The sequence below is a fragment of the Choloepus didactylus genome, chromosome 20 (assembly GCF_015220235.1).
Source record: "Choloepus didactylus isolate mChoDid1 chromosome 20, mChoDid1.pri, whole genome shotgun sequence".
NCBI classification, from domain to species: Eukaryota; Metazoa; Chordata; class Mammalia; order Pilosa; family Megalonychidae; genus Choloepus; species Choloepus didactylus.
The window spans coordinates 36,624,822-36,649,713 of NC_051326.1; the positions used below are offsets into that span (position 1 = coordinate 36,624,822).

Genomic DNA, 24,892 nt, shown 5'->3' on the forward strand with positions numbered 1-24,892 from the left:
TTGGTCAGTTCAGATTTCTTTATGAATTTATTTATCTGTCCATTTATTTACTTAGTTAGGATTTATTATTATAAAAGTTACCCATGGATATTGTTTCTAAAAATCTGAGAAGCCCACAAGGGGATAAACTGAAAAATAAAAGTGTGCCTTCCCTCCCCCCACCACCACCTGAGGCCTGCTCCCCAGAAGCAGACAATAACAGTTATTTTAAAATCTCCTTTTGGTTCCCTTCACAACTTTAATAACTACTAATATGTTTATTTTACATATATCTCAGTGCTAGTTATATTGATCACCACTATGAAAGACTCAGAATGCATAATGCTACCTCCTACTATCGCTTTCTACCTATCTCCTCACCTCTCCAAACCCTGTTTTATAGTTTTTAATCCTTCTAGTGATTGACTATATGATTTTAAATAATACATTTAAATCTTTATGTCTTGATTTATCAAACTTAGACAGAATCCGTTGACAATCCTCTCACACATACACTCTTTCCATCTCATTCTTATTTTCTGTTATATTATTATTTTATGTATTTAAGGCTTAAAACATTTATATTTTCTTCTGTGGCTACAGTAACTTTACTTTGTCTCATCAATTGGTTAATACTCAAAATTTTAAAAATTGAAAAGCAGTCATTGCAATAATATGATGATGTAAATTTTTTTCCTATAGAAATAGAGTAATTGGATAAATAGAGAAGCATATATATAATTTTATATGTCATTAAAATTTGTCATTTGAAGGAGAATTTCCCAAGTATCAAGATTTAATGAAACCTCTATTTTCCTCTATTGATTTGGGATCACACTCAGCTGCCACTATTTCTAATATCTCATTCTATACTCTTTCTTGGGTACTGTATTTTCATTTTTTTCTTCAGTGCATCTTGGCATAATTTATTTTCCCTAGTGTATATTTCTGTGCCTATGAATGCAAGGGGAGCCTTCATTGACTTTAAGATTTAATTTAGAATGTCTAGGCAGGAAGGGCCTTTTTTTTTTTTTTTAAACCATGTTACAGTATTCAACATACAAAAGAATATGCAATGTTCAACATCCTTCAATGACTCCCAAATGTTGTCTTTCAAAAATCAGTTTTAATGACATATAAATAACATTCAACAAAATTTACCCATTTTAGGTGTACAATTATGAGTTTTCATAAATACCTATACTTGTGTAACCCCACCACAATTAAATCATAGACCATTTCTATTACCCCAGAAAGCTTCCTTAAGCCCTTTTTGTATTCGGTCCCCTTGCACCACCACCCTGCCCTGGCTCCTGGAAAACACTCATCTGCTTTCAGTTACAATAGTTTTGCCTTATGTAGAATTCCATGTAAATGGAGTCACACAGTATGTATTCATTTGTCTTTACCTTCTTTCTCTTAGCACAGTGCTTTCGAGATTCCTCAGTGTTGTTGCAGGTATGGATAGTCTGTTACAACCACTCTTTGTTTATCCATTCAGCAGTTAATGGACATTTCAGTTGTTTCCAGTTTGAGGCTAATATAAATAAGCTGCTATGATCATACATGTACAAAACTTTCTGTAGATCATTGGATCAGAAGTTCCCAAACTATTTTTCTGTTGCATTTCACATTGCCATCAGCATTGCATGAGTGTTCAAGTTCCTCCAAATCCTTCCCAATATTTAGTTTAATCAGTCTTTTGATTTTAGTGATTCTAGTGGATGTTTAGTGGTATCTCATTGTGGTTTTAATTGCCATTTCCCTAGTGACTAATATATTGAGCACTTTTTCATGCGCTTGTTTGCCACTCATACAGCTCAAGTTTTTTTTTTCAAATTGAATTTTTGTCTTCTTTTATTGAGTTGTAAAAGTCGTTTATGTATTCTTATATCAGATATATTTTCCAAATATGTTTTCCCAGTCTGTAGTTTATGCATTCATTTTCTTAATGGTGTCCTTTGGAGTTCAGAAGTTTTTAATTATGAAAAAGTCCAATTTATCAATTTTTCTTTTATAATTTGTGCTTTCCTAAATTAGAAATGTTTTGCCTAAGCCAGAATCACAAATATTTTCTCCCACATTTTCTTCTAAAAGTGATAACTTTACCTCTTACATCAGGGTCTCCAATACATGTTGAGTTGATTATTGTGTTTGGTGTGATTTAAGAGTAGAGATTTATAATTTTTTTCTTTTCTGCATATGGATATCCAGTTGCTTCAGAATCATGTGTGGGGTAAATGATCCTTTCCCATACAATTGACTTGGAATGTTTATAAAATTATTTGACCGTATCTGTTTTATTCTATTTCGTTTCTCTGAGCCATATGTCTATCTTTAGCCAATTCCACACTGTCCTCATTGCTATAGCTTTAGAGTAATTCTGAAAAAAAGGCAATGTAAATCCTCCAACTTTGTTTTACTTTTCCAAAATCATTTTGGCTATTTTAAGTCCTATTTTTCCATATAAAATTTAGAATTTGCTTGTCAGTTCCCTTCTTTTCCTAGTTTTCTGAAAGTTTTTAATCATCAGTGGATGTTGAGTTTTGTCAAGTGCATTTGCTGTATCTTTTAAGATAATCATGCAGTGTTTCTTTTCAAGTATTTTGTTATGGTGAATTACAAAGATTAATTTTCAAGTGTTAAACCAATTTGCATTCCCACATTATTGTGTAATATTCCATGTTATGCTTTTTAAGTATTACTGGTTTGGATTTGTTAAAAATTTAAGAGAGACCTTTTGCATCCATGTTCATGAGGGATACTTTGTTTTCTTATAACCCCTCTCTGATTTTGTGTAGAATTGGTGTTATTCCTCCTTAAATAGACAATAGATTTCATTAGTGAAGCCATCTTAGTAGTGGCTTTATTTATACATATTTAATTTATCGGTATACATATTTAATTTGTCAATTCTCCCTTCAAATAATATCACATATGGTGAAACAATCTGACAATAGCATACTTCCGTCTCCTCTCTCCCATTCTTTGTGCTGTTGTTATACATTTCACTTCAATATATGCTATATGCCCCACAATACATTGTTACTATTTTTGTTTTAAACAATGATCAAAGAGATTAAAAATTAGAGAAATAATCTTTTATTTTTAACCACAAAATTATCATTTCTGCCATCCTTTGTATAGATCCAGATCTCTATCTGTTATCACTTTCCTAAATAACTTTAAAATTTCTTGTTGTTCAGTTCTGCTAAGATGAATTATCTCAGCTTTTGTTGGTCTGGAGAAGTCTTTATTTTGCCATCATTTTTTAAAGATACTCTCACTGGATATAGAATTCTGGGTTGATTTTTTTCTTTCCTTGATTTATAGATTCTGGTCCATTGTCATCCGGCTTTCATAGTTTCCTAGTTTCTGACAAGAAATCTGTGGTCGTTTTAATTTTTGTTCTTCTATATATAATGTCTTTTCCTTCTAGCTGCTTTTAAGATGTGTCTCTTTATCATCGATTTTTCTTAGTTTTATTATGATAAACTTCTGGATTTTTTCATTCTTGGAGTTCCTTGGATCTTTGGATTTAAGTTTGCATCAAATTTGGGATTTCCACTTGCCATTTCTTCAAATAATTTTTCTCTTCCATCCCCTTTCTGATAGTCTAGCTACATGTTTTTTGATGAATTAATATTGTTCCACAGGTCACTGATGTTCTGTTCCTTTTTATTTGTTCAGTTTGTTTCTCTCTGTGCTTCACTTTGGATAGTTTCTAAGGCTATGTCTAGAAGAAGCTCAATGATCTTTTCTTCTGCCATCTCTAATGTATTGTTAATCCTATTCAAAGTACTTTTAAAATTTCAGATATTATGAGTTTCATTTCTAAAATTTCCATTTAAGTGTTTTTAATATCTTCCTTTTCTCTTCTCATTGTGTTCTTGTTTTCAGTTATATTCTTGAGCTTATTTATGTAATTGTAATAGCTATTTTAAGGTTCCAGTCTACTAACTTAATAATGTCTATAATTTCTGGTTCTGCTTCTATTGATTGATTTTTCTCCTGGTTGAGAGGTATATTTTCCTGTTTCATTGCATGCCTAGTAACTTTTGATTGGATGCCAGACATTGTAAATATTACAGTGCTGAATGATGAATATTGCTGTGTTTCTCTAAAGAGTGTTAGACTGTTCTGGCACACTAAGTTCCTAGGGTATCAATTTGATCATTTCAATGTGTGCTCTTAAGCTGTATTATTGTATGTTCAGAGTAGTCTTTTGGGGGGCAAATTTAGTTGCTCTACTAAGGCAATACCCTTCAAATGACTTTACCAAATGCTCTGTGTATTATGAAGTCTCTCTACTCAGGCTGAATGGGAATTTGCACTATTTCCAGCTTTGTGTGAGCTCTGGGAATTGATCAACTTATTGCTTTCTGGTGTTTCTTTCTGCTTGTTTCACACATGCACACATCATTACTCAAGGGAGGTCAAATATTTGAGGGGGCCCCTCTTTAGATCTGTGGCTCTCTCTTCCGCTTCCTCTCTGTTTCTCTTTCTCTCTCTCTCTCATCAGTTTCCTATTGTCCAGTATTCTTCCTCAGAAATTCTATCCAGCATGGCCTGTTATACTCTGATTTCTGTTCCCTCAACTACTGTGCTCTGTTTTGGTTTTTCCTCACTGATTTTTGACTTGGGAACTGCTTTCTGGCAGTATTTGGGGCAATCATAGGGTTTAGGCTCACCTCGTCTGCTTCCCTTCCCTCAGAAAATACAGTCCTACACAGCCTGTTGTTATCCAATACCTGAAAATGGTAGTCTGTCCAATTTTCTAGTTGGTTGATGGGGAGGGGGAGATTACTGTAGCATTAAATATTAATGGGTGTAAGTGGAGATATTTAAAAGTATATACAATATATGGTTGGTGAATTTTCTGAATTGCTATATGTTCAAAAATTTCTTGGCCCTCACAGAGGATTGCCATTTTACTAAATATCAGATGGCTCTTCCAATTTTGAGATTCATTTTTTTGATTCTTGGATATTTCTTTTATTATTTATATTATATTCCCTTTCATCTACTGTCTTTATTCTCTCTCTCTCTTTTTTTTGTACTCTAATTTTATGCATGGTGGAACTTGTAGCGCTATTTTCCTTTTTTCAATTTCTCTCACGAGTTTGCCCAAATATAGTCTTTTTACAGTATTTTCCATATTTTCTTGACTTTATATTACAGATCACCAACTTGAACTTCCCCCATGCCCATCTTATTATTTTTATATCACAATTTTAATTTGCAAAATTGTACATTTTTCTAATTATTCCTTTTTGGCATCAATCTATTCCTTTTTAATTGCATACTATTCTTTAGAATGTCTCTGAGGATGCTAATTATTGTTGGGTTGTGGTATTTTAGTTATTTTGTGAATTTCCTGTTTGTTCAATTTGGTTCTCTTTAATGTTGTTCATTTTCTTACAATTCTTTTGACCCTTGGTTGACTGCGATATTTATGGATAAAGCACTGCACATTTCTTTATTGATAGTCAATGTAGGTTTCCTCTGCAGTGGCGTAGGACTGTTTCCCCATAGGGCCTCTTCCCTTAATGGAAGGACTGGTTGTGCATTTTGTGTAAGATGTGTAGGCTCTTCTGAGGGTGTAAGAAATAGATAAGAAGGTAACAAGATTAGCTTTTTAAAAACAAAAAAGGGAAATAAGGTATATAATGCTAAAGTGCCTGGCACCAATAATCACATTAGCTGTTATTATTGTTGGTGGTAGTAATAGTAGCGGTTCTCAGATTTGTGAACTTATCGTCAACTGGAACTTCTAAGAATTTTTCAGACAAAAAATGCTACATTAATGAATCATCCACTATATGCCAGCCCCTTATATAGAGTATCTCTACTACTTATAGTAAGTATGCAAGATAGGCATATTATTTGCATTGTACAGATAAGGCACAATGTCAAATATTGTCAAACTTCTACCAGGTGTCAAATCCAGGATTCAGCGTAGTTTTGTGAGGTTCCAAATTCACCACACTCACTGTGATAGCCTTCAGCAACTCCTCTTGGGTCATGTTTCTCTCCTATGGTGCTACTGGTTGTTTAATTGAGCCTAAATTGCGTGCTTTTCTGTTCTTATTTTAGTCCACTTGTTGGTTTCAGGCCAACTTGAGAGATCTTCTCAAATTCTGGCTCTATTAGTTTTCCTTCTCACTTTATACCTTCTCAAAATTTAATGAATGAGAGTTTTATGTCTGCATACAAATTGATGATATAATATTGATTAATTAAAACTGACAATAGAGCCCTAAAATATATCACTACAGACCTTCCTTATTGTGTGATTAATCTATTATTCAGCACCATTTGGTAAGGTTGCCCACTCAGATAAGTCTGCCTGGCCCCGTGATAATAAAACAGGCCCAGACTGAGAATTACAATAATAATAAATGAAAGAATAACATGAAAATCTCCGAGACTCTCATCCTTTTCTAAAATCCTACTATTCTAACCCATTTTTACTTATTTATCATTTATATATAATTTTCTAGTTATTTTCACATCCTTCAAAGATGTCATCACAAGTGCTATATTTTCATTACTTCACATACTTTGGCATAGAATAGAATAAGTGAGACCCAAGAGCTGATAAAATTTGCTTTTGAATGTAATTTCTGTAACTTAATGTGTGGTCTTGTGCAAGTGCTTTAACCTCACTGAGCCTTAATTTCTTCATCTGTAAAATGGGAACAAATATGTTTGCTGTTAGGGCTAGATTTAATTACACTTACATTTTATTAGCTATAATACATGTAAAGCACATAGCTTGGTGCCCAGCTTTGTGTAGCAAGGAGCATGAGGCACTTTCCTAAAAATTATTATTATTCATGATTTTATCTAATGGGCAAATCCTACAACAAAGAGTTTTGCAAGTTAATTTTAAATCTCTGTGTTTTTAGCTGGACATCTGCCTCTAGGTCTGCTCAGTACTTACAGTTAGCCCAGATCTAGGACTATCAGTTATTTTTTTCTTTCTTTTTCTGTTTATAACCTTTTCAAACTTCATGAGATTGAAGCATAAAATCGAGCCAATATTTCCAGTCCAAATATTCTCCCACACCCTTAAACCTAATGGAGGCTGCTTCTTTTCACAACCTCCTTTTTTTATATACATTTCTCCTTTGGTTTGTGCTTAACAAACATTGGAAAGGTGGCACAGGAGAGCTGAACGATGGAGAGTACCTTTTTAAGGAATTCAAGTCATGAACAGATGTGTATCTGGAATAAGATACCTTGTGAGCCTCAGTAAAAAAGAACAAGGCTTTGATATCAGAGATGTGACTCAAATGCCCTCCCGTTCTACACTTCAAAATTTCTTCTCCTTTCTGTATTCAGTCTCCTATCTGTTGGATGTGGGGATGTGGAGGATGATGATGATGATGGTGATAAAAATGATGAGTCTGTCTCTCTCTCAGGGTTGTTTTAAGACTCATAACATACATACCGTGTGAGAAAATGCTTTGTAAACTGACAAGTACCATAGAGATGCGAGTTGTTATTATAGGAAGGTAACTGATATCCCCCATGTCAACAAACTATGCATACATATATTAATGTGTGAGGAAAGGTTGTAGAAAGGGCAGGAAAAATTCATTTTATTTAGAAAAAAGAGGATCACTGGCAGTAAAATCTACCAGCATTTTAAATGAGGGAGTCATATGAAAAGAAACCCAAAGTTATTGCAGGACTATCTTTTAATCCTTTTTTCAAATCATACTCCAGAAATGCAACCAAATATATGAAATGACTTAATGAAAGGGGGTCTATGACCTGCCTACATCAGCCTCACCTGGAGCTTTTGTTAAAAATGTAGATTCTGTCTGGACCCAGCAGCATGGGATTGAGAATATCTTCTTGACCAAAAGGAGGCTGCAAAATGAAACAAATTGGAGTTTCAGTGGCTGAGAGATTTCAAATGGAGTCGAGAGGTCATTCTGATGGACTTTCTTATGCACTATACAGATAACGCTTTTGAAGTTTTGATGTATTAGAATAGCTAGAAGTAAATACCTGAAACTACCAAACTCCAACCCAGTAGCCTTGACTCTTGAAGACGATTGTATAACAACGTAGATTACAAGGGGTGACAGTGCGATCGTGAAAACCTTGTGGATCTCATTCCCTTTATCTAGTGTATGGATGGATGAGTAGAAAAACGGGGAAAAAAACTAAATGAAAAATAGGGTGGGATGGGGGGGATGATTTGGATGTTCTTTTTTACTTTTATTTTTTATTCTTACTCTGATCCTTTCTGATGTAAGGAAAATGTTCAAAAATAGATTGGGGTGATGAATGCACAACCGTATGATGGTACTGTGAACAGTTGATTGTACACCATGGATGATTGTATGGTATGTGAATTTATTTCAATAAAGCTGAATTTAATTTTAAAAGCATTCAGATCCTGGAGCCGGACCCTGGACCTGTACATCAGACCTGCTGGAGGTGGGGCTTGGGGGCCTGTGAGGTCCCTGGCAGCCATAATGCTAACTAAGGTTTGAGAACTATTGTGGTAAGAGGCAGCACTTTACTTCTTAGTAATGTAGTAGTAAAGCTACTTCCATTAAGAAGTAGTAAGCTTATAATTTAAATGTTTTGTTTAATTTTTATAGATGAAAACAATGGAAAAAAATTTTTAACTGAAAGATAGGCTAAAGACCCATAGTCCATTAACCAAAATACAACTACTATTAACATTTTGGCATAGCAGTAACATACTTTAATTATCAGGGTTTTTAAAAAATACAAATTTACATAGTGTCTTTAAAAAAAAAAAGGAACTTTATTCTCAGGCCAGTAATTATCACAAGAATTTAGGTAACATCACAGTGCCATTTGTCTGCATAATTGCCTAACAAATTTCCAGCTTTTCTATGTCAGCAGAATCGAATGTAGGTGTAGTGATCCTGAATAGAAGTGATTTCTCCCTGTTCAGCTCACAAATCACTTTCACCTGGATCTTTCTTCTGTGACGTTTTGCCTACCTTGGATTGTCCTAATTTGGGTGTAGGTCTTACATCTTCATCTTACCATGAGGGCAGAGTCCTTACTTGCTTCCTGTCTACGACTTTCACTGTGCCTGACCCAGTATGTGATTGACAGGTGTGAAGTTTGTGAGTGAATGAACAAAAGGATATAGAATTATAAGAGCAAAAACCTTGTGATTGTTTTATGTTCACATGTGAAGAGATTAATACTGGGGCAAAGGTGAGATAGTTTCAGTCAAGTTGTCAATGATCCTGAAGTTGAGACAAGAAAAATCGGTTTCAATTCAAGTTCTTTTGGCCTCTTCTTTATTTCAGAGTCCTAGGCCTATCACTGTACTTTTCTCATCTGAGAAATGGGGATCGCACTAATGGATTTGTATGGGGAAAGGACTTGGAATGACTGGATATTAACAAATTGCCTCATGAGTGATCTTATCAATAGGAACTTGGCGTCTCTTCATGAACGCTGACCCCCACGATGACCCTCAGGTTTGCCGATAGGCTCCCTGTTCCCCCTGGATGCTAGACACGTCAGTAGCCCACCTGTCCACTCACCTGTGTCTGGCAGGTCAAGTGAGAAAGGTAAAGCTTTCAGTTAGTAACATAGCAAGGATTCCAGATCACAGATTTAAAGGTCAGTCAGAACTTGATTTAAACCTGGCTCCACTGTTTACTAGCTGTGTGACCTTCAGCAAATTGCTTCATCTCTTTAAGTCCCATCTCATCTGTCAACAGGGGGTAGAAATGCCTATCTTACAGTTACCAATGTAGTTATATAGTAAATAGTTATCCATAACTACTTGTGTATGTGGAATAATAGTAAAATATTTATTAAATACGATGGGCCAGGTACTTTTCTAAGATGTACTAACAGCACGTTAGAGCATGCAGCAACTAATTTAATCCTTACAACACTCAAGGGGTAGAGTTAAGTAATTTATCCAAGGACAGACAGTAGAAAATTCCAACCTCAAAATTCACATCTCCCGTGCTACATATACTCTCTGAAATAGGACAATGTATGAAAGGGTGTATGATTCAGTGTCTTGCAAATAGGAAACACTTAACACATGATAGCACCTGCTATTTTAAAAAATAAACCAGGATCAACCTGATTTCCCTGTCATGAAACCATATGCATTCCAGGATTGGTTTGATATATGTGAGTTTTTTTAAACAAATTACCCCCCGCCTCTATGGTAACGTGCATGGTTTCTGGAACACCAGTGCAGACAGTGGGACTCAGAAAGCTAAACGCTTCCCTGGGCTGCACGGTAGCTTGCCTCTCCACATTGGCCTTAACCCCTTTCTGCACATATGCTCACTCCCATCACCAGACCCTCAGACCTAATGGATCCTGGGACCACCTTCTGGCACTACAAAGCTCTAGTGAGAGAAAGTGTCACCCAAGCACCAAAGGTTATCCTTTAGTTAATATTTATTACCTGCCATCTATGTTATCCATTACTCTCATCTTGTTTGAGTCACATGACAACTGTGTGAATTATATAGAGGCTATTTGTCCTTGACTTTTATAAAACCTACATATTCACACATTATATGTCAACAGCCCCAAACATTTCCCACATGTTGAATTTGGACGTGAGCACATCTGCTGGCGAATGGATGTTTCCAGCCATCACATGGTGGTCCTGCCCAACCAGCAACAGTTTGGTCTTGGCAGGACAACCATTGTCATCAGTGCAGTAGTGTTTGCGCAATTGTTTTGATATTTTGGTGCTTTTTCCCCTTATTTTACACAACAGTCTGCTATATTGGAATTAAGCCCATAGCAATGGAAAAGCACATCATCAAAATACTTCTGTGAAAGGCTGAAAACATATTGTGAAGATTTGCCAAATAGGCAAAATGTAATTGAGAATTTTATGATATTGTTTCATTCTGCAGAAACAGAACTCTCCCTACCCCCCACCCCCACCACAATAGAAAAGTCAGTTGTTGGACATTCACTGCTGAGTACGTCTTTTCAGGAATGCCTTATCATTTCTTACCTCCCCATTCTATACACATAATGAGACTGAGACTCAGGGAGGTTAGGTGATTTGTCCAAGTTTGCATAGCCAGTGAGGGGCTTGATTTTGAACTCAGGTTCCTTCCCGTTGGGTCAGGGAGAGGCTGTCTGAATCTCCGCCCACAATTCCAGGGGCCCCAGGAGCTCTACCTAAGGTTCCTGGCTGGACAGGAGAGCTACAGAGCAGGTGGCAGCCCCAAGAGGGGAGACAGGGTGCTCTGAAACTGAGCTTCAACTGTGTTCCTAAGGGAGACAGAGCTCCAGGAGGGGCCACGTGTCCGCCTGCCTGAGGCGCCAAGTTCTGGGCAGCACTGGGGGCAGAGAACAGCCTCCAGCCCCCTCACGGGAAGCAGCCCAGCTCTGGACTTAGGAGTCTTGGGTTCTAGCTGGCTCTGCCCCATCCTTTTCCTTCAACTGTAAGTGAAGATAATTGTAACCAACTTATCGATGTTATCATGAATATCAAACAGATGACATATGTCAAGTGTTTTTCAATTTGTGAAATACCAGCAAAATGTAAATAAAGGGTTTCTAGTTTCTCTATTTTTAATTGCTGCCTCCACCACATCCCCTGTTTGGCCAAGGCTGTGTTTCAAGCTTTCTGCATCTCCCCTGGGGCAACATTGCCTTGGCTGCCCTGGGGGAGGTCTGCTTAGGGGTCTAATCCATTTCAAAGAAACCAACAGCTCTTCACCCACCCCCACCTACACACACTTTTCTCACCCTTGCTAGCTCCCCACTTCATGCTCACATACAAACACACTGCTAACACATGGCGTCCCCCATCTCTCTCTCTCACACACACTCACGCGCACACACACACATTCACACCCTTTCATCCTTTTCCACTGGAAAGGAGCCGTGTCTGCTGAGCGCAGCAAAATAACCTGGAACTACATGCTGCATTTTGCTTTTGCATGGATTTCTGCACTTACTGGCTCTGTTCAACCTGAAACTGCTAAAATATCACCCGGGTTTGGCAGCTGGAGCAGCAGTCACAGCTCTAATAGGCAGCCTCCTGAGTAACGCCAGTCTCCAGTCAGAACCACTGGGATAGAGGGATCCTTGGAGAGCTTACACATTCATAGACCCGCGGGAAATCATCTGTATGCACTGCTAAGCAGTCAAAAGACAAGAAAGTATATGGAGTGGGTGATTTGTTCTTAGGGATTTCAGTTTCTGTAAAGGTAATTAAATGTTCAGTTATATTATTTAAATGGACAGAAGTATTTGCCCAAGAAGCTTAAAATCGGTGACAGCAGGGATGACCAGATTGAGGAAGATGACAGGACTGGTCATTTGGGTAGCAGCGCGAGTCCAAGCTGGGAAAAATGCGGGAGCTGCTCCCTCCTGGCCCTTCTTTGTGACAAGCGGGCTGGGAGAGGTCAGGGAAGCTCAGGCGGCGCGATGCGGACACCCACAAGAACCGGGGGCTGGCCCTGGCCCCAGCCGTAGGCCTCCTCTCTTGCTGGGCAAGTCATTCACATTTTCTTTTTCTTTTTCTGATTATCCAATACTATTTGCCTACTAATAAAAAATTCAAAGGATATATACAATTCCAAGAAAGCAAGTAAAAGTCACATGAAGTCCAATCACCTGAAATAAATATTAACATTTTAGGAAATATATTTTGGGGGGCAACTGCTTTACATTTACACACACAAATACACAGTTTTTAAAAACAACTCTCTCTCTCTCATACACACACACATACTCACATTCACACCCTTCCATCTCACCGCTGGAAGGGGGTCGTGTCTGCTGAACTCAGCAAAGCAACAAGGAACTATCCGGGACTAGCGCATGTTGCAATTTGCTTTTGCATAGACTTCTGCACCTCCTGGCTCCACCCAACCTTTGTCACATATCCTGGAACCTATGTGCATGCTTGCCATTCTGCTCCACTGACTATTTTTGTCTATTCTTATTCCAATTTCATGCCGTTTTGATTACAGTCTTCTTCTCCATAATTGTAAAGGTAGGTTCAGACTCTGTTCCATACTGTGAGCCTTAAGATAATTCTATTCAGTTGAAAGTTATATAATTGAAAGTATACTCAGTTTATATTAGGGATGAGAACGAACTCATAGTCAAGAGAAGAGATTTAAATCATTACAAGATGCTACTACATAAAACTTTCTGGCCACAAATTGGGCAATACAGAGGAAATCTAAAATCTCCTATCAATTATATAAATCATCAAAATGGATACAAAGACAAGGAAAAACATGAATAGATTAATTCCCATTGAAGAGATTGGAAACGTATTTAAGGAGCTACTATTTAAAAGGGCCCCAAAAACAGATTTAATTTCTGAGCTCTATGTAACCTTTAAAGAACAGATAATTCCAATGTTATTAAATTAGTCAAGACCATAGAAAAAATCCAGAGGGCCCCCAAATATATTTTACGAAGGGATAATAATCTTAATGCTTATACCTCATAGACAAATCTCATTTGGAAATATAGATTCTAATTCTAAATAAAATATTAGGAAGTAAGATCGATCCATGTGTCAAAAAGAATAAGACCCTGTAACCAAAGAGCTTTTATTCCAGGAATGCACAGATGTTTCAATATTAGAAAATTTATCAATATAATTATTACATCAACAAATTGAGGAAGAAAAATTATTATATTAATAGATACTAAATAGGCACCTGATGAAATTCAGTAGGCATTCCTACCTAATACAGGCTCATAACCCCTTATCCAATATTCTGAAATCCAAATATCTCTGAAAACTAAAATATCACTTTTAAATTTGGCACCCTAATTCATTTGATGGTAAAAAGTTGATTTGAATTAACAAGAAAGAAACTACTTAAATACAGAAAGCATTGTTCTTTACAAATGTAGAGTATGATATGATCTATATTTAAGGCATATTCAAAAAACACTTGTGCATTTCTTGTTACCATAGCTCTCTGTCCTATATTCAAAACTATTATAAACTTTTTCTTTTTTCAAGGTGAGTTTGAGGAGAAATGATAGAATGTGTGTACTTTAAACTGTCTGGAAGAAATGTATTACTGCTTCATTGAATCTAAGACACCACTAATTGGAAGTCTAGCACTTACTTTATGTATCACTGAAATTTTTTAATGATGTTGCCAATTATATTATGAGTCATCATCAATTGTAAGAGTATCCTGATATCAGAGATGTTAAAATGTGAAAAAGTGCATCTCAGCATCAGTGAAATATGGTGTGTATATCCAAAGGAAATGACCACTTGCAACAAAGCCTTTAATACATGCATCCTGCTCCAAGTTCCTTCCTCTTCCTTTATAAACTCATAAACCTTGAGGGTGGGCCAGAGGTGAGGCTGTAAAGTGTGTCTGCTCTACGGTCAGACTGACCACACACCAGCCCCGGCTTTGCCACTAACTGTTTGACCAAGGATAAGCTATTTCATGTCTCAAACCTCAGTACAGGAATACCTCATTTTATTGCACTTCACACATATTGCATTTTTCACAAATTGAAGGCTTGTGACGACCCTGAGTCAAGCAAGTCTATTGGCACCATTTTTCCAGCAGAATGTGCTCACTTTGTGTCTCTGAGTCACTTTGGTAATTCTCTCAATAATTCAAACTTTTTCATTATTATTATATCTGTTATGGTGATCTCTGACCTGTGATGTTACTACTATAATTGTTTTGGGGTGTCATGTTAGACAGCAAACTGAATTGTTAATGAGTGTGTGTTCTGACTGCTCCTCTGACCACCCGATCCCCATCCCTCTCCCTTTCCTTGGGCCACCCTATTCCCTGAGACACAACAATATTGAAATTAGGCAAATTAGTAACCCTACAGTGGCGTCTAAGTGTTCAAGTGAAAGGAAGGGTTGCATATCTCACTTTAAATCAGAAGCTAGAAATGATTAAGCTTAGTGAGGAAGGCATGTCAAAATTCAAGATAGGCTGAAAGCTGGGCCTCTTGTTCCAAACAGTTAGTCAAGTTGTGAATGCAAAGGAAAAGTTCTTGAAGGAAATTAAAAGTGCTACTCCAGCGCACACACGAATGATAAGAAAGTGGAGCAGCCTTCTCGCTGATATGGAGAATGTCTGAGTGATCTGGATAGAAGATCAAACAGCCACAACATTCCTTTAAGCCAAAACCTGATGCAGAGCAAGACCCTAACTCTGTTCAATTCTATGAAGGCTGAGCGAGGTGTGGAACTGAAGAAGAGAAGTTTGAAACCAGCAGAGGTTGGTTCATGAGGTTTAAGGAAAGAAGCCATCTCCATAATATCAAAGTACAACGTGAAGCAGCAAGTGCCAATGGAGAAACTGCAGCAAGTTATCCAGAAGATCTAGCTAAGATCACTGATGAAGGTAGCTGCACTAAATAACAGATTTTCAATGTAGACAAACAGCCTTATATTGGAAGAACATATTGTCTAGGACTTTCTTGGCTAGAGAAAAGAAGTCAATGCCTGGCTTCAACGCTTCAATGGACAGGCTGACTCTTTTGTTAGGGGCTAATGCAGCTGGGAGTTTAAGTCAAAACCAATGCTCATTTACCATTCTGAAAATCCTGGGGCCCTTAAGAATTATGCTAAATTGACTTTGCCTGTGCTCTAGAAATGAAACAACAAAGCCTGAATGATAGCACATCTGTTTACAGCATGGTTGACTGAATATTTTAAGCCTAAAGTTGAGATTTACTACTCAGAAAAAAAGATTCCTTTCAAAATATTACTGCTCATTGACAATGCACCTGCTCACCCAAGAGCTCTGATGATGTACAAGATTTGTGTTGTTTTCACTCCTGCTAGCACAACATCCATTCTGCAGCCCATGGATCAAGGAGTCATTCTGAATTTCAAGTCTTATTATTGAAGAAATACATTTCATAAGGATATAGCTGCCATAGATAATGATTCCTCTGATGGATCTGGCAAAGTCAATTGAAAACCTTCTGGAAAGGATTCACCATTCTAGATGTCATTAAGAACATTCATGATTCATGGGAAGAGGTCAAAATATCAACACTAACAAGAGTTTGGAAGAAGTTGATTCCAACACTCCTGGATGACTTTGAGGGGTTCAAGACTTCAGTGGAGGACATAACTGCAAGTGTGATTGAAATAGCAAGAGAACTAGAATTAGAAATGGAGCCTGAAGATGTGACTAAATTGTTACAATCTCATGATAAGACTTGAACAGATGAGAAGTTGCTTCTTATGGATGAGCAAAGAAAGTGGTTTCTTGAGATGGAATCTACTCTGGTGAAGATGGTGTGAACGTTGTTGAAATGACAAAAATGATTTAGCATAGTACATACATTTTAACGAAACAGTGGCAGGATTTGAGAGGGTTGACTCCAATTTTGAAAGAACTTCTAGTGTAGGTAAATTGCTATAAAACAACATCGCATGCTACAGAGAAATATTTTGTGAAAGGAAGAGTCAATTGATACAGCAACATTCATCATTGTCTTATTTTAAGAAATTGCCCCAGCCACCCCAAACGTCAGCAAGCACCACCCTCATTGGTCAGCATCTGTCAACATGGAGGCAAGACCCTCCACCAGCAAAAAGATTACAACTTGCTGAAGGCTCTGATGACAATTGACATTTTTAGCAACAAAGTATTTTTAAAATTAATATATGTACATTTTTTAGACATAATGCTATTGCACACCTAATAGACTACAGTATAGTGTGAACATAACTTTTGTGTACACTTGGGAAACCAAAAATATGCATGATTCGCGTTATTGCGTTATTTGCTTCATGGCAGTGGTCTGCAATATTTCCTATACTGGAACAGTCAAAACACCTACTCACATTTGTTTTATAGAATTGAAAGAATCGTACAAGATAGGGTTTGTAAAATGCTGGCAAAGAGTAAGCCCCTCCTCCACAGCACCTGCTGGGATGAGGATGACATCGTTATGGGGGAGGGGTGACGGCGGTGGACGCTAGGGTCTTTCCCACGTCTGTTACCCTAAGATTCTTTTTTTTTTTTTTTTTACAAAACAAATTGTACTTTCGATTGTTTACAGTACCATTACATAGTTGTACATTCATCACCTAAATCAATCCCTGACACCTTCATTAGCACACACACAAAAATAACAAGAATAATAATTAGAGTGAAAAAGAGCAATTGAAGTAAAAAAGAACACTGGGTACCTTTGTCTGTTTGTTTCCTTCCCCTACTTTTCTACACATCCATCCATAAACTAGACAAAGTGGTGTTTGGTCCTTATGGCTTTCCCAATCCCATTGTCACCCCTCATAAGCTACATTTTTATACAACTGTCTTCGAGATTCATGGGTTCTGGGTTGTAGTTTGATAGTTTCAGGTATCCACCACCAGCTACCCCAATTCTTTAGAACCTAAAAAGGGTTGTCTAAAGTGTGCATAAGAGTGCCCACCAGAGTGACCTCTCGGCTCCTTTTGGAATCTCTCTGCCACTGAAGCTTATTTCATTTCCTGTCACATCCCCCTTTTGGTCAAGAAGATGTTCTCCGTCCCACGGTGCCAGGTCTACATTCCTCCCTGGGAGTCATATTCCACGTTGCCAGGGAGATTCACTTCCCTGGGTGTCTGATCCCACGTAGGGGGGAGGGCAGTGATTTCACCTTTCAAGTTGGCTTAGCCAGAGAGAGAGGGCCACATCTGAGCAACAAAGAGGCATTCAGGAGGAGACTCTTAGGCACAAATACAGGGAGGCCTAGCCTCTCCTTTGCAGCAACCGTCTTCCCAAGGGTAAAACTTATGGTAGAGGGCTCAACCCATCAAACCACCAGTCCCCTATGTCTGTGGTCATGTTAGCAACCATGGAGGTGGGGTAGGCGAATACCCCTGCATTCTCCACAGGCTCCTCAAGGGGGCACTACATCTTTTTTTTTTTTTTTTTTTTTTTAACTTTCCCTTCTTTTTTCAAATCACCTGTATGAAAAAAAAAGTTAAAAAGAAAACAAACATACAATAAAAGAGCATTTCAAAGAGACCATAGCAAGGGAGTAAGAAAAAGACAACTAACCTAAGATAACTGCTTAACTTCCAACATGTTCCTACTTTACCCCAAGAAAGTTACCTAATATAGCAACATTTCAGTGAACTTGTTCCTACTACAACCATCAGAAATTAACAGACCATAGTCATTTCTGGGCATCCCCAGAACGTTAAATAGCTTATCTGTTCTTCCTGGATTATTGTTCCCCCTTCCTTAATTGCTCTCTACTGCTAGTTCCCCTACATTCTACATTATAAACCATTTGTTTTACATTTTTCAAAGTTCACATTAGTGGTAGCATATAATATTTCTCTTTTTGTGCCTGGCTTATTTCGCTCAGCATTATGTCTTCAAGGTTCATCCATGTTGTCATATGTTTCACCAGATCGTTCCTTCTTACTGCCGCGTAGTATTCCATCGTGTGTATATACCACATTTTATTTATCCACTCATCTGTTGAAGGACATTTGGGTTGTTTCCATCTCTTGGCAATTGTGAATAATGCTGCTATGAACATTGGCGTGCAGATATCTGTTCGTGTCACTGCTTTCCGATCTTCCGGGTATATACCGAGGAGTGCAATCGCTGGATCGAATGGTAGCTCTATATCTAGTTTTCTAAGGAACTGCCAGACTGACTTCTAGAGTGGCTGAACCATTATACAGTCCCACCAACAATGAATAAGAGTTCCAATTTCTCCACATCCCCTCCAGCATTTGTAGTTTCCTGTTTGTTTAATGGCAGCCATTCTAACCGGTGTTAGATGGTATCTCATTGTGGTCTTAATTTGCATCTCTCTAATAGCTAGTGAAGCTGAACATTTTTTCATGTGTTTCTTGGTCATTTGTATTTCCTCTTCAGAGAACTGTCTTTTCATATCTTTTGCCCATTTTATAATTGGGCTGTCTGTACTATTGTCATTGAGTTGTAGGATTTCTTTGTATATGCAAGATATCAGTCTTTTGTCAGATACATGGTTTCCAAAAATTTTTTCCCATTGAGTTGGCTGCCTCTTTACCTTTTGAGAAATTCCTTTGAGGTGCAGAAACTTCTAAGCTTGAGGAGTTCCCATTTATCTATTTTCTCTTTTGTTGCTTGTGCTTTGGGTGTAAAGTCTAGGAAGTGGCCTCCTAATACAAGGTCTTGAAGATGTTTTCCTACATTATCTTCTAGGAGTTTTATGGTACTTTCTTTTATATTGAGATCTTTGGTCCATTTTGAGTTAATTTTTGTGTAGGGGGTGAGGTAGGGGTCCTCTTTCATTCTTTTGGATATGGATATCCAACTCTCCCAGCCCCATTTGTTGAAAAGACCATTATGGCTCAGTTCGGTGACTTTGGGGGCCTTATCAAAGATCAGTCGGCCATAGATCTGAGGGTCTATCTCTGAATTCTCAATTCGATTCCATTGATCTATATGTCTATCTTTGTGCCAGTACCATGCTGTCTTGGCAACTGTGGCTTTATAATAAGCTTCAAAGTCAGGGAGTGTAAGTCCTCCCACTTCGTTTTTCTTTTTTAGAGTGTCTTTAGCAATTCGAGGCATCTTCCCTTTCCAAATAAATTTGATAACTAGCTTTTCCAAGTCTGCAAAGTAGGTTGTTGGAATTTTGATTGGGATTGCATTGAATCTGTAGATGAGTTTGGGTAGAATTGACATCTTAATGACATTTAGCCTTCCTATCCATGAACATGGAATATTTTTCCATCTTTTAAGGTCCCCTTCTATTTCTTTTAGTAGAGTTATGTAGTTTTCTTTGTATAGGTCTTTTACATCTTTGGTTAAGTTGATTCCTAGGTACTTGTTTTTTTAGTTGCTATTGAAAATGGTATCTTTTTCTTGAGTGTCTCTTCAGTTTGTTCATTTCTAGCATATAGAAACATTACTGACTTATGTGCATTAATCTTGTATCCCGCTACTTTGCTAAATTTGTTTATTAGCTCTAGTAGGTGTATCGTTGATTTCTCAGGGTTTTCTAGATATAAGATCATATCATCTGCAAACAATGACAGTTTTACTTCTTCTTTTCCAATTTGGATGCCTTTTATTTCTTTGTCTTGCCGGATTGCCCTGGCTAGCACTTCCAGCACAATGTTGAATAACAGTGGTGACAGCGGGCATCCTTGTCTTGTTCCTGATCTTAGAGGGAGGGCTTTCAGTCTCTCACCATTGAGTACTATGCTGGCTGTGGGTTTTTCATATATGCTCTTTATCATGTTGAGGAAGTTTCCTTCAATTCCTACCTTTTGAAGTGTTTTTATCAAAAAGGGATGTTGGATTTTGTCAAATGCTTTTTCAGCATCTATTGAGATGATCAATTGATTTTTTCCTTTCGAGTTTTTAATGTGTTGTAATACATTGATTGTTTTTCTGATGTTGAACCATCCTTGCATGCCTGGAATGAACCCCACTTGGTCATGGTGTATGATTTTTTTAATGTGTCTTTGGATTCGATTTGCAAGTATTTTGTTGAGGATTTTTGCATCTATATTCATTAGGGAGATTGGCCGGTAGTTTTCCTTTTTTGTAGCATCTTTGCCTGGTTTTGGTATTAGATTGATGTTAGCTTCATAAAATGAGTTAGGTAGTGTTCCATTTTTTTCAATGTTTTGAAAGAGTTTGAGTAAGATTGGTGTCAGTTCTTTCTGGAAAGTTTGGTAGAATTCCCCTGTGAAGCCATCTGGCCCTGGGCATTTATTTGTGGGAAGATTTTTGATGACTGATTGGATCTCTTTGCTTGTGATGGGTTGGTTGAGGTCTTCTATTTCTTCTCTGGTCAGTCTAGGTTGTTCATATGTTTCCAGGAAATTGTCCATTTCTTCTACATTATCCAGTTTGTTGCCATACAGTTGTTCATAATATCCTCTTATAATTTTTTTAATTTCTTCAGGATCTGCAGTTATGTCACCTTTTTCATTCATTATTTTGTTTATATGGGTCTTCTCTCTTTTTGATTTTGTCAGTCTAGCTAGGGGCTTGTCAATCTTGTTGATCTTCTCAAAGAACCAACTTTTGGTGATATTTATCCTTTCTATTGTTTTTTTGTTCTCTATGTCATTTATTTCTGCTTTAATCCTTGTTATTTCTTTTCTTCTACTTGGTTTAGGATTGGTTTGCTGTTCATTTTCTAGCTTCTTCAGTTGATCCATTAGTTCTTTGATTTTGGCTCTTTCTTCCTTTTTAATATATGCGTTTAGTGCTATAAATTTCCCCCTTAGCACTGCTTTTGCTGCATCCCATAGGTTTTGGTATGTTGTGTTCTCATTTTCATTCGTCTCTATATATTTAGCAATTTCTCTTGCTATTTCTTCTTTAACCCACTGATTGTTTAGGAGTGTGTTGTTTAACCTCCAGGTATTTGTGAATTTTCTAAGTCTCTGATGGTTATTGACTTCTAATTGTATTCCATTGTGGTCAGAGAATGTGCTTTGAATAATTTCAATCTTTTTAAATTTATTGAGGCTTGTTTTATGTCCCAGCATATGATCTATTCTGGAGAAAGTTCCGTGAGCACTAGAAAAGTATGTGTATCCTGGTGATTTGGGATGTAATGTCCTGTAGATGTCTGTTAAATCTAATTCATTTATCAGATTGTTTAGGTTTTCAATTTCCTTATTGGTCTTCTGTCTGGTTGATCTATCTATAGGAGAGAGTGATGTGTTGAAGTCTCCCACAATTATTGTGGAAACATCAATTGCTTCCTTTAGTTTTGCCAATGTTTCTCTCATGTATTTTGTGGCACCTTGATTGGGTGCATAGACATTTACGATTGTTATTTCTTCTTGCTGAATTGCCCCTTTTATTAGTATGTAGTGGCCTTCTTTGTCTCTCAAAACATCCCTGCATTTGAAGTCTATTTTATCTGAGATTAATATTGCTACACCTGCTTTCTTTTGGCTGTGGCTTGCATGAAATATTTTTTTCCATCCTTTCACTTTCAATTTCTTTGTGTCCCTGTGTCTAAGATGAGTCTCTTGTATGCAACATATTGATGGTTCATTTTTTTTGATCCATTCTGCGAATCTATATCTTTTAATTGGGGAGTTTAATCCATTTACATTCAACGTTAAAACCGTGAAGGCATTTCTTGAATCGGCCATCTTATCCTTTGGATTATGTTTGCCATATTTTTCCCTCTCTCTATTAATATCCTTTATTGTACCCATACCGAATCTCTTTAGTACTGAACCTTTCTCCAAGTCTCTCTGTCCTGTCTTTGTTTCTCTGTCTGTAGGGCTCCCTTTAGTATCTCCAGTAGGGCAGGTCTCTTGTTAGCAAATTCTCTCAGCATTTCTTTGTCTGTGAAAAATTTAAGCTCTCCCTCAAATTTGAAGGAGAGCTTTGCTGGATAAAGTATTCTTGGCTGGAAATTCCTCTCTCTCAGAATTTTAAATATATCGTGCCATTGCCTTCTCGCCTCCATGGTGGCTGCTGAGTAGTCACTACTTAGTCTTATGCTGTTTCCTTTGTATGTGGTGAATTGCTTTTCTCTTGCTGCTTTCAGAAGTTGCTCCTTCTCTTCTATGTTTGACAGTGTGATCAGTATATGTCTCGGAGTGGGTTTTTTTGGATTTATTCTATTTGGAGTTCGCTGAGCATTTATGATTTGTGTATTTATGTTGTTTAGAAGATTTGGGAAGTTTTCCCCAACAATTTCTTTAAATACTCTTCCTAGACCTTTACCCTTTTCTTCCCCTTCTGGGACACCAATGAGTCTTATATTCGGACGCTTCATATTATCTATCATATCCCTGAGGTCCATTTCGAGTTTTTCAATTTTTTTCCCCATTCTTTCTTTTATGCTTTCATTTTCCATTCTGTCATCTTCCAGGTCACTGATTCGTTGTTCAACTTCCTCTAGTCTTGTACTATGAGTGTCCAGAATCTTTTTAATTTGGTCAACAGTTTCTTTAATTTCCATAAGATCATCCATTTTTTTATTTAGTCTTGCAATGTCTTCTTTATGCTCTTCTAGGGTCTTCTTGATTTCCTTCATATCCCGTACTAGGGTCTCATTGTTCATCTTTAGTTCTTTGAGTAGCTGCTCTAGGTGTGTCTCTTCTGGTCTTTTGATTTGGGTGCTTGGGCTTGGGTTATCCATATCGTCTGGTTTTTTCATATGCTTTATAATTTTCTGTTGTTTTTGGCCTCGTGGCATTTGCTGTCCTTGATAGGGTTCTTTTAGGGTTTGTAGACCAGTTGAAGTCCTTATCTCTAATTTATCAGATCTACAGCTTCGTGGAGTACACTTTCTCTAACTAACCAGCAGGTGGCGTCCACGAGCCACCTGTTCTCCACAAGCCAGATCTCCCCTGCTTAGCCTTTTTGGTGAGTGGGGGAGTGAGTCTTGTGGGGCCCAATTGGTGTCCCAAGCTTGCGTGTGTAGTTGGTGTTGCCTGCCCTGTATGTGGGGCGTGTTTCTGGGCAGTCGGGGAGGGGGGCTGGCCCTAACAATCAAATCTCCCTGATGATCCTAGAGTTTTAAAGCTACTGCAATAGTCTAATCCTTCAGTTCAGTCCTGCCACAGTTTGTCTCTGCCATTGACCCACAAGTCTTTGGTATTGGCGTATGGCTCCTGAGACTTGCAAGTGGGCCCCTCTTCCAGGCTGTGCACCCCGGGTCCTCTGTTGAGGGATGACTGTGCTATGTCACAGGTGAGTGCCGTCCCCCCAGGGCAGTTCTGGGCTGCTGGGCTGTGTTGGGAGGCTCCCAGTCTGCTCAAATGATGGCTGAATGGGGCTCTGTTAATTCACACTGCTCCCCCTTCCCAGCTCTGGGACATTCAGCTGAGGTTGCAGGGAAGGCTAATGTCCACGCCCAGTTTTGTGGTGTGTGCCTGTTATTTGAAGCACTTCCGTCACACTGGGTTGTCTGGGGCAGCTCCGGGCTATGGGGCTGGCGATGGGCAGGAGTGTTTCCTGTCCACCAGGATGGTGGCTGTGAGCGGACACCCCCCTTTTCTTGGGAAGTTGTGTTGTTTAGTGAATTTTCTCAGCCACTGGATTATTGCCTTTTGTCTCAGAGCTCTCTTATTTCTGCTCTTGACTTGACGTGCCCAAATTTCAATTCTTTGAAGCTTTCTGTATTGAGCTTCTTAGAGTAATTGTTTTAGAAAAAGCAAAAAGGATTTAAAAAAAAAAAAAAAAAAAAAAAAAAACGGCCCTCCTCAGAGATCTAATGGGTTATTGAAATGCTAATAGACAAAGCAACCAGGGCCATTAAGGAAAGGTGCCCTGGGCAGAGAGATCAGCCTTGCTTCGGGATTTGCATATGCGCCTCAAGGCCTGATCTCCGCCCTTCCCCTTTCTGTGTTCACCAGAACTCCAAAAATCCTCTGCTTTTACTTTGGAGCTTCTCGTGTTGTTTTCCTTCTATGCCCGTCTCCTCTCTGCTGGGCTGGCTGCTCTCAGAGTCTCTGGTGTCTGGCCTCAGTCTATCTATGGTTGGAGTTTGAATCAGTAGAATGAGTTTCCGATGAGAGCAGCCACTGCAATTCTCCCTTCTCCTTCCTGGAGCTGACAGCCCCTCCTCCCCCGGGACTGAGCCTGGCAGGGAGGGGCGCGGGTCCCCTGGCCGCAAAAACTTACAGATTTCGCTGATCTCAGCAGTTCCACGTTTTCATGAGTGTTGTATGAAGTATGCCCAAAGACAGATTGCTCTGTGGTGTCCAGTCCACGCAGTTCCTGGCTTTTTACCTACTTTCCTGGAGGAGTAACTAAAACATACAGCTCACCAGTCTGCCATCTTGCCCCGCCTCTCCGCTTGTTCGTTTTTTAAGGAACGTTTTTGGGCCTCCCGCCACCGTCCAATGGCGGAGGGGCAGGGCAAGCTGAGCAAGCCGCGGCAAAGCCGGTCCCCACCCTGGACCCGGTTCCCGAGCCAGGCACCAGCGGCCTTTAAATGCCG

The 24,892-nt window shown here is 38.3% G+C and overlaps 1 protein-coding gene across 4 annotated transcripts in view; it reads left to right on the forward strand.

Annotated features, from left to right (window-relative positions):
- The window catches only part of BLK (BLK proto-oncogene, Src family tyrosine kinase), a 77,070-nt gene that overhangs the window by 30,806 nt on the left and 21,372 nt on the right, over positions 1-24,892 (forward strand). Inside the window, exon 1 of one of the 4 annotated variants that reach the window (XM_037812718.1) lies at positions 8,324-8,342. The exons of the other annotated variants lie outside the window; for them this stretch is intronic. Coding sequence (XP_037668646.1) covers positions 8,332-8,342 — 11 coding nt within the window. The 5' untranslated portion in view covers positions 8,324-8,331. Of the gene's footprint in view, positions 1-8,323; positions 8,343-24,892 lie in introns of those variants that run through there. 4 annotated transcript variants of the gene reach the window in all.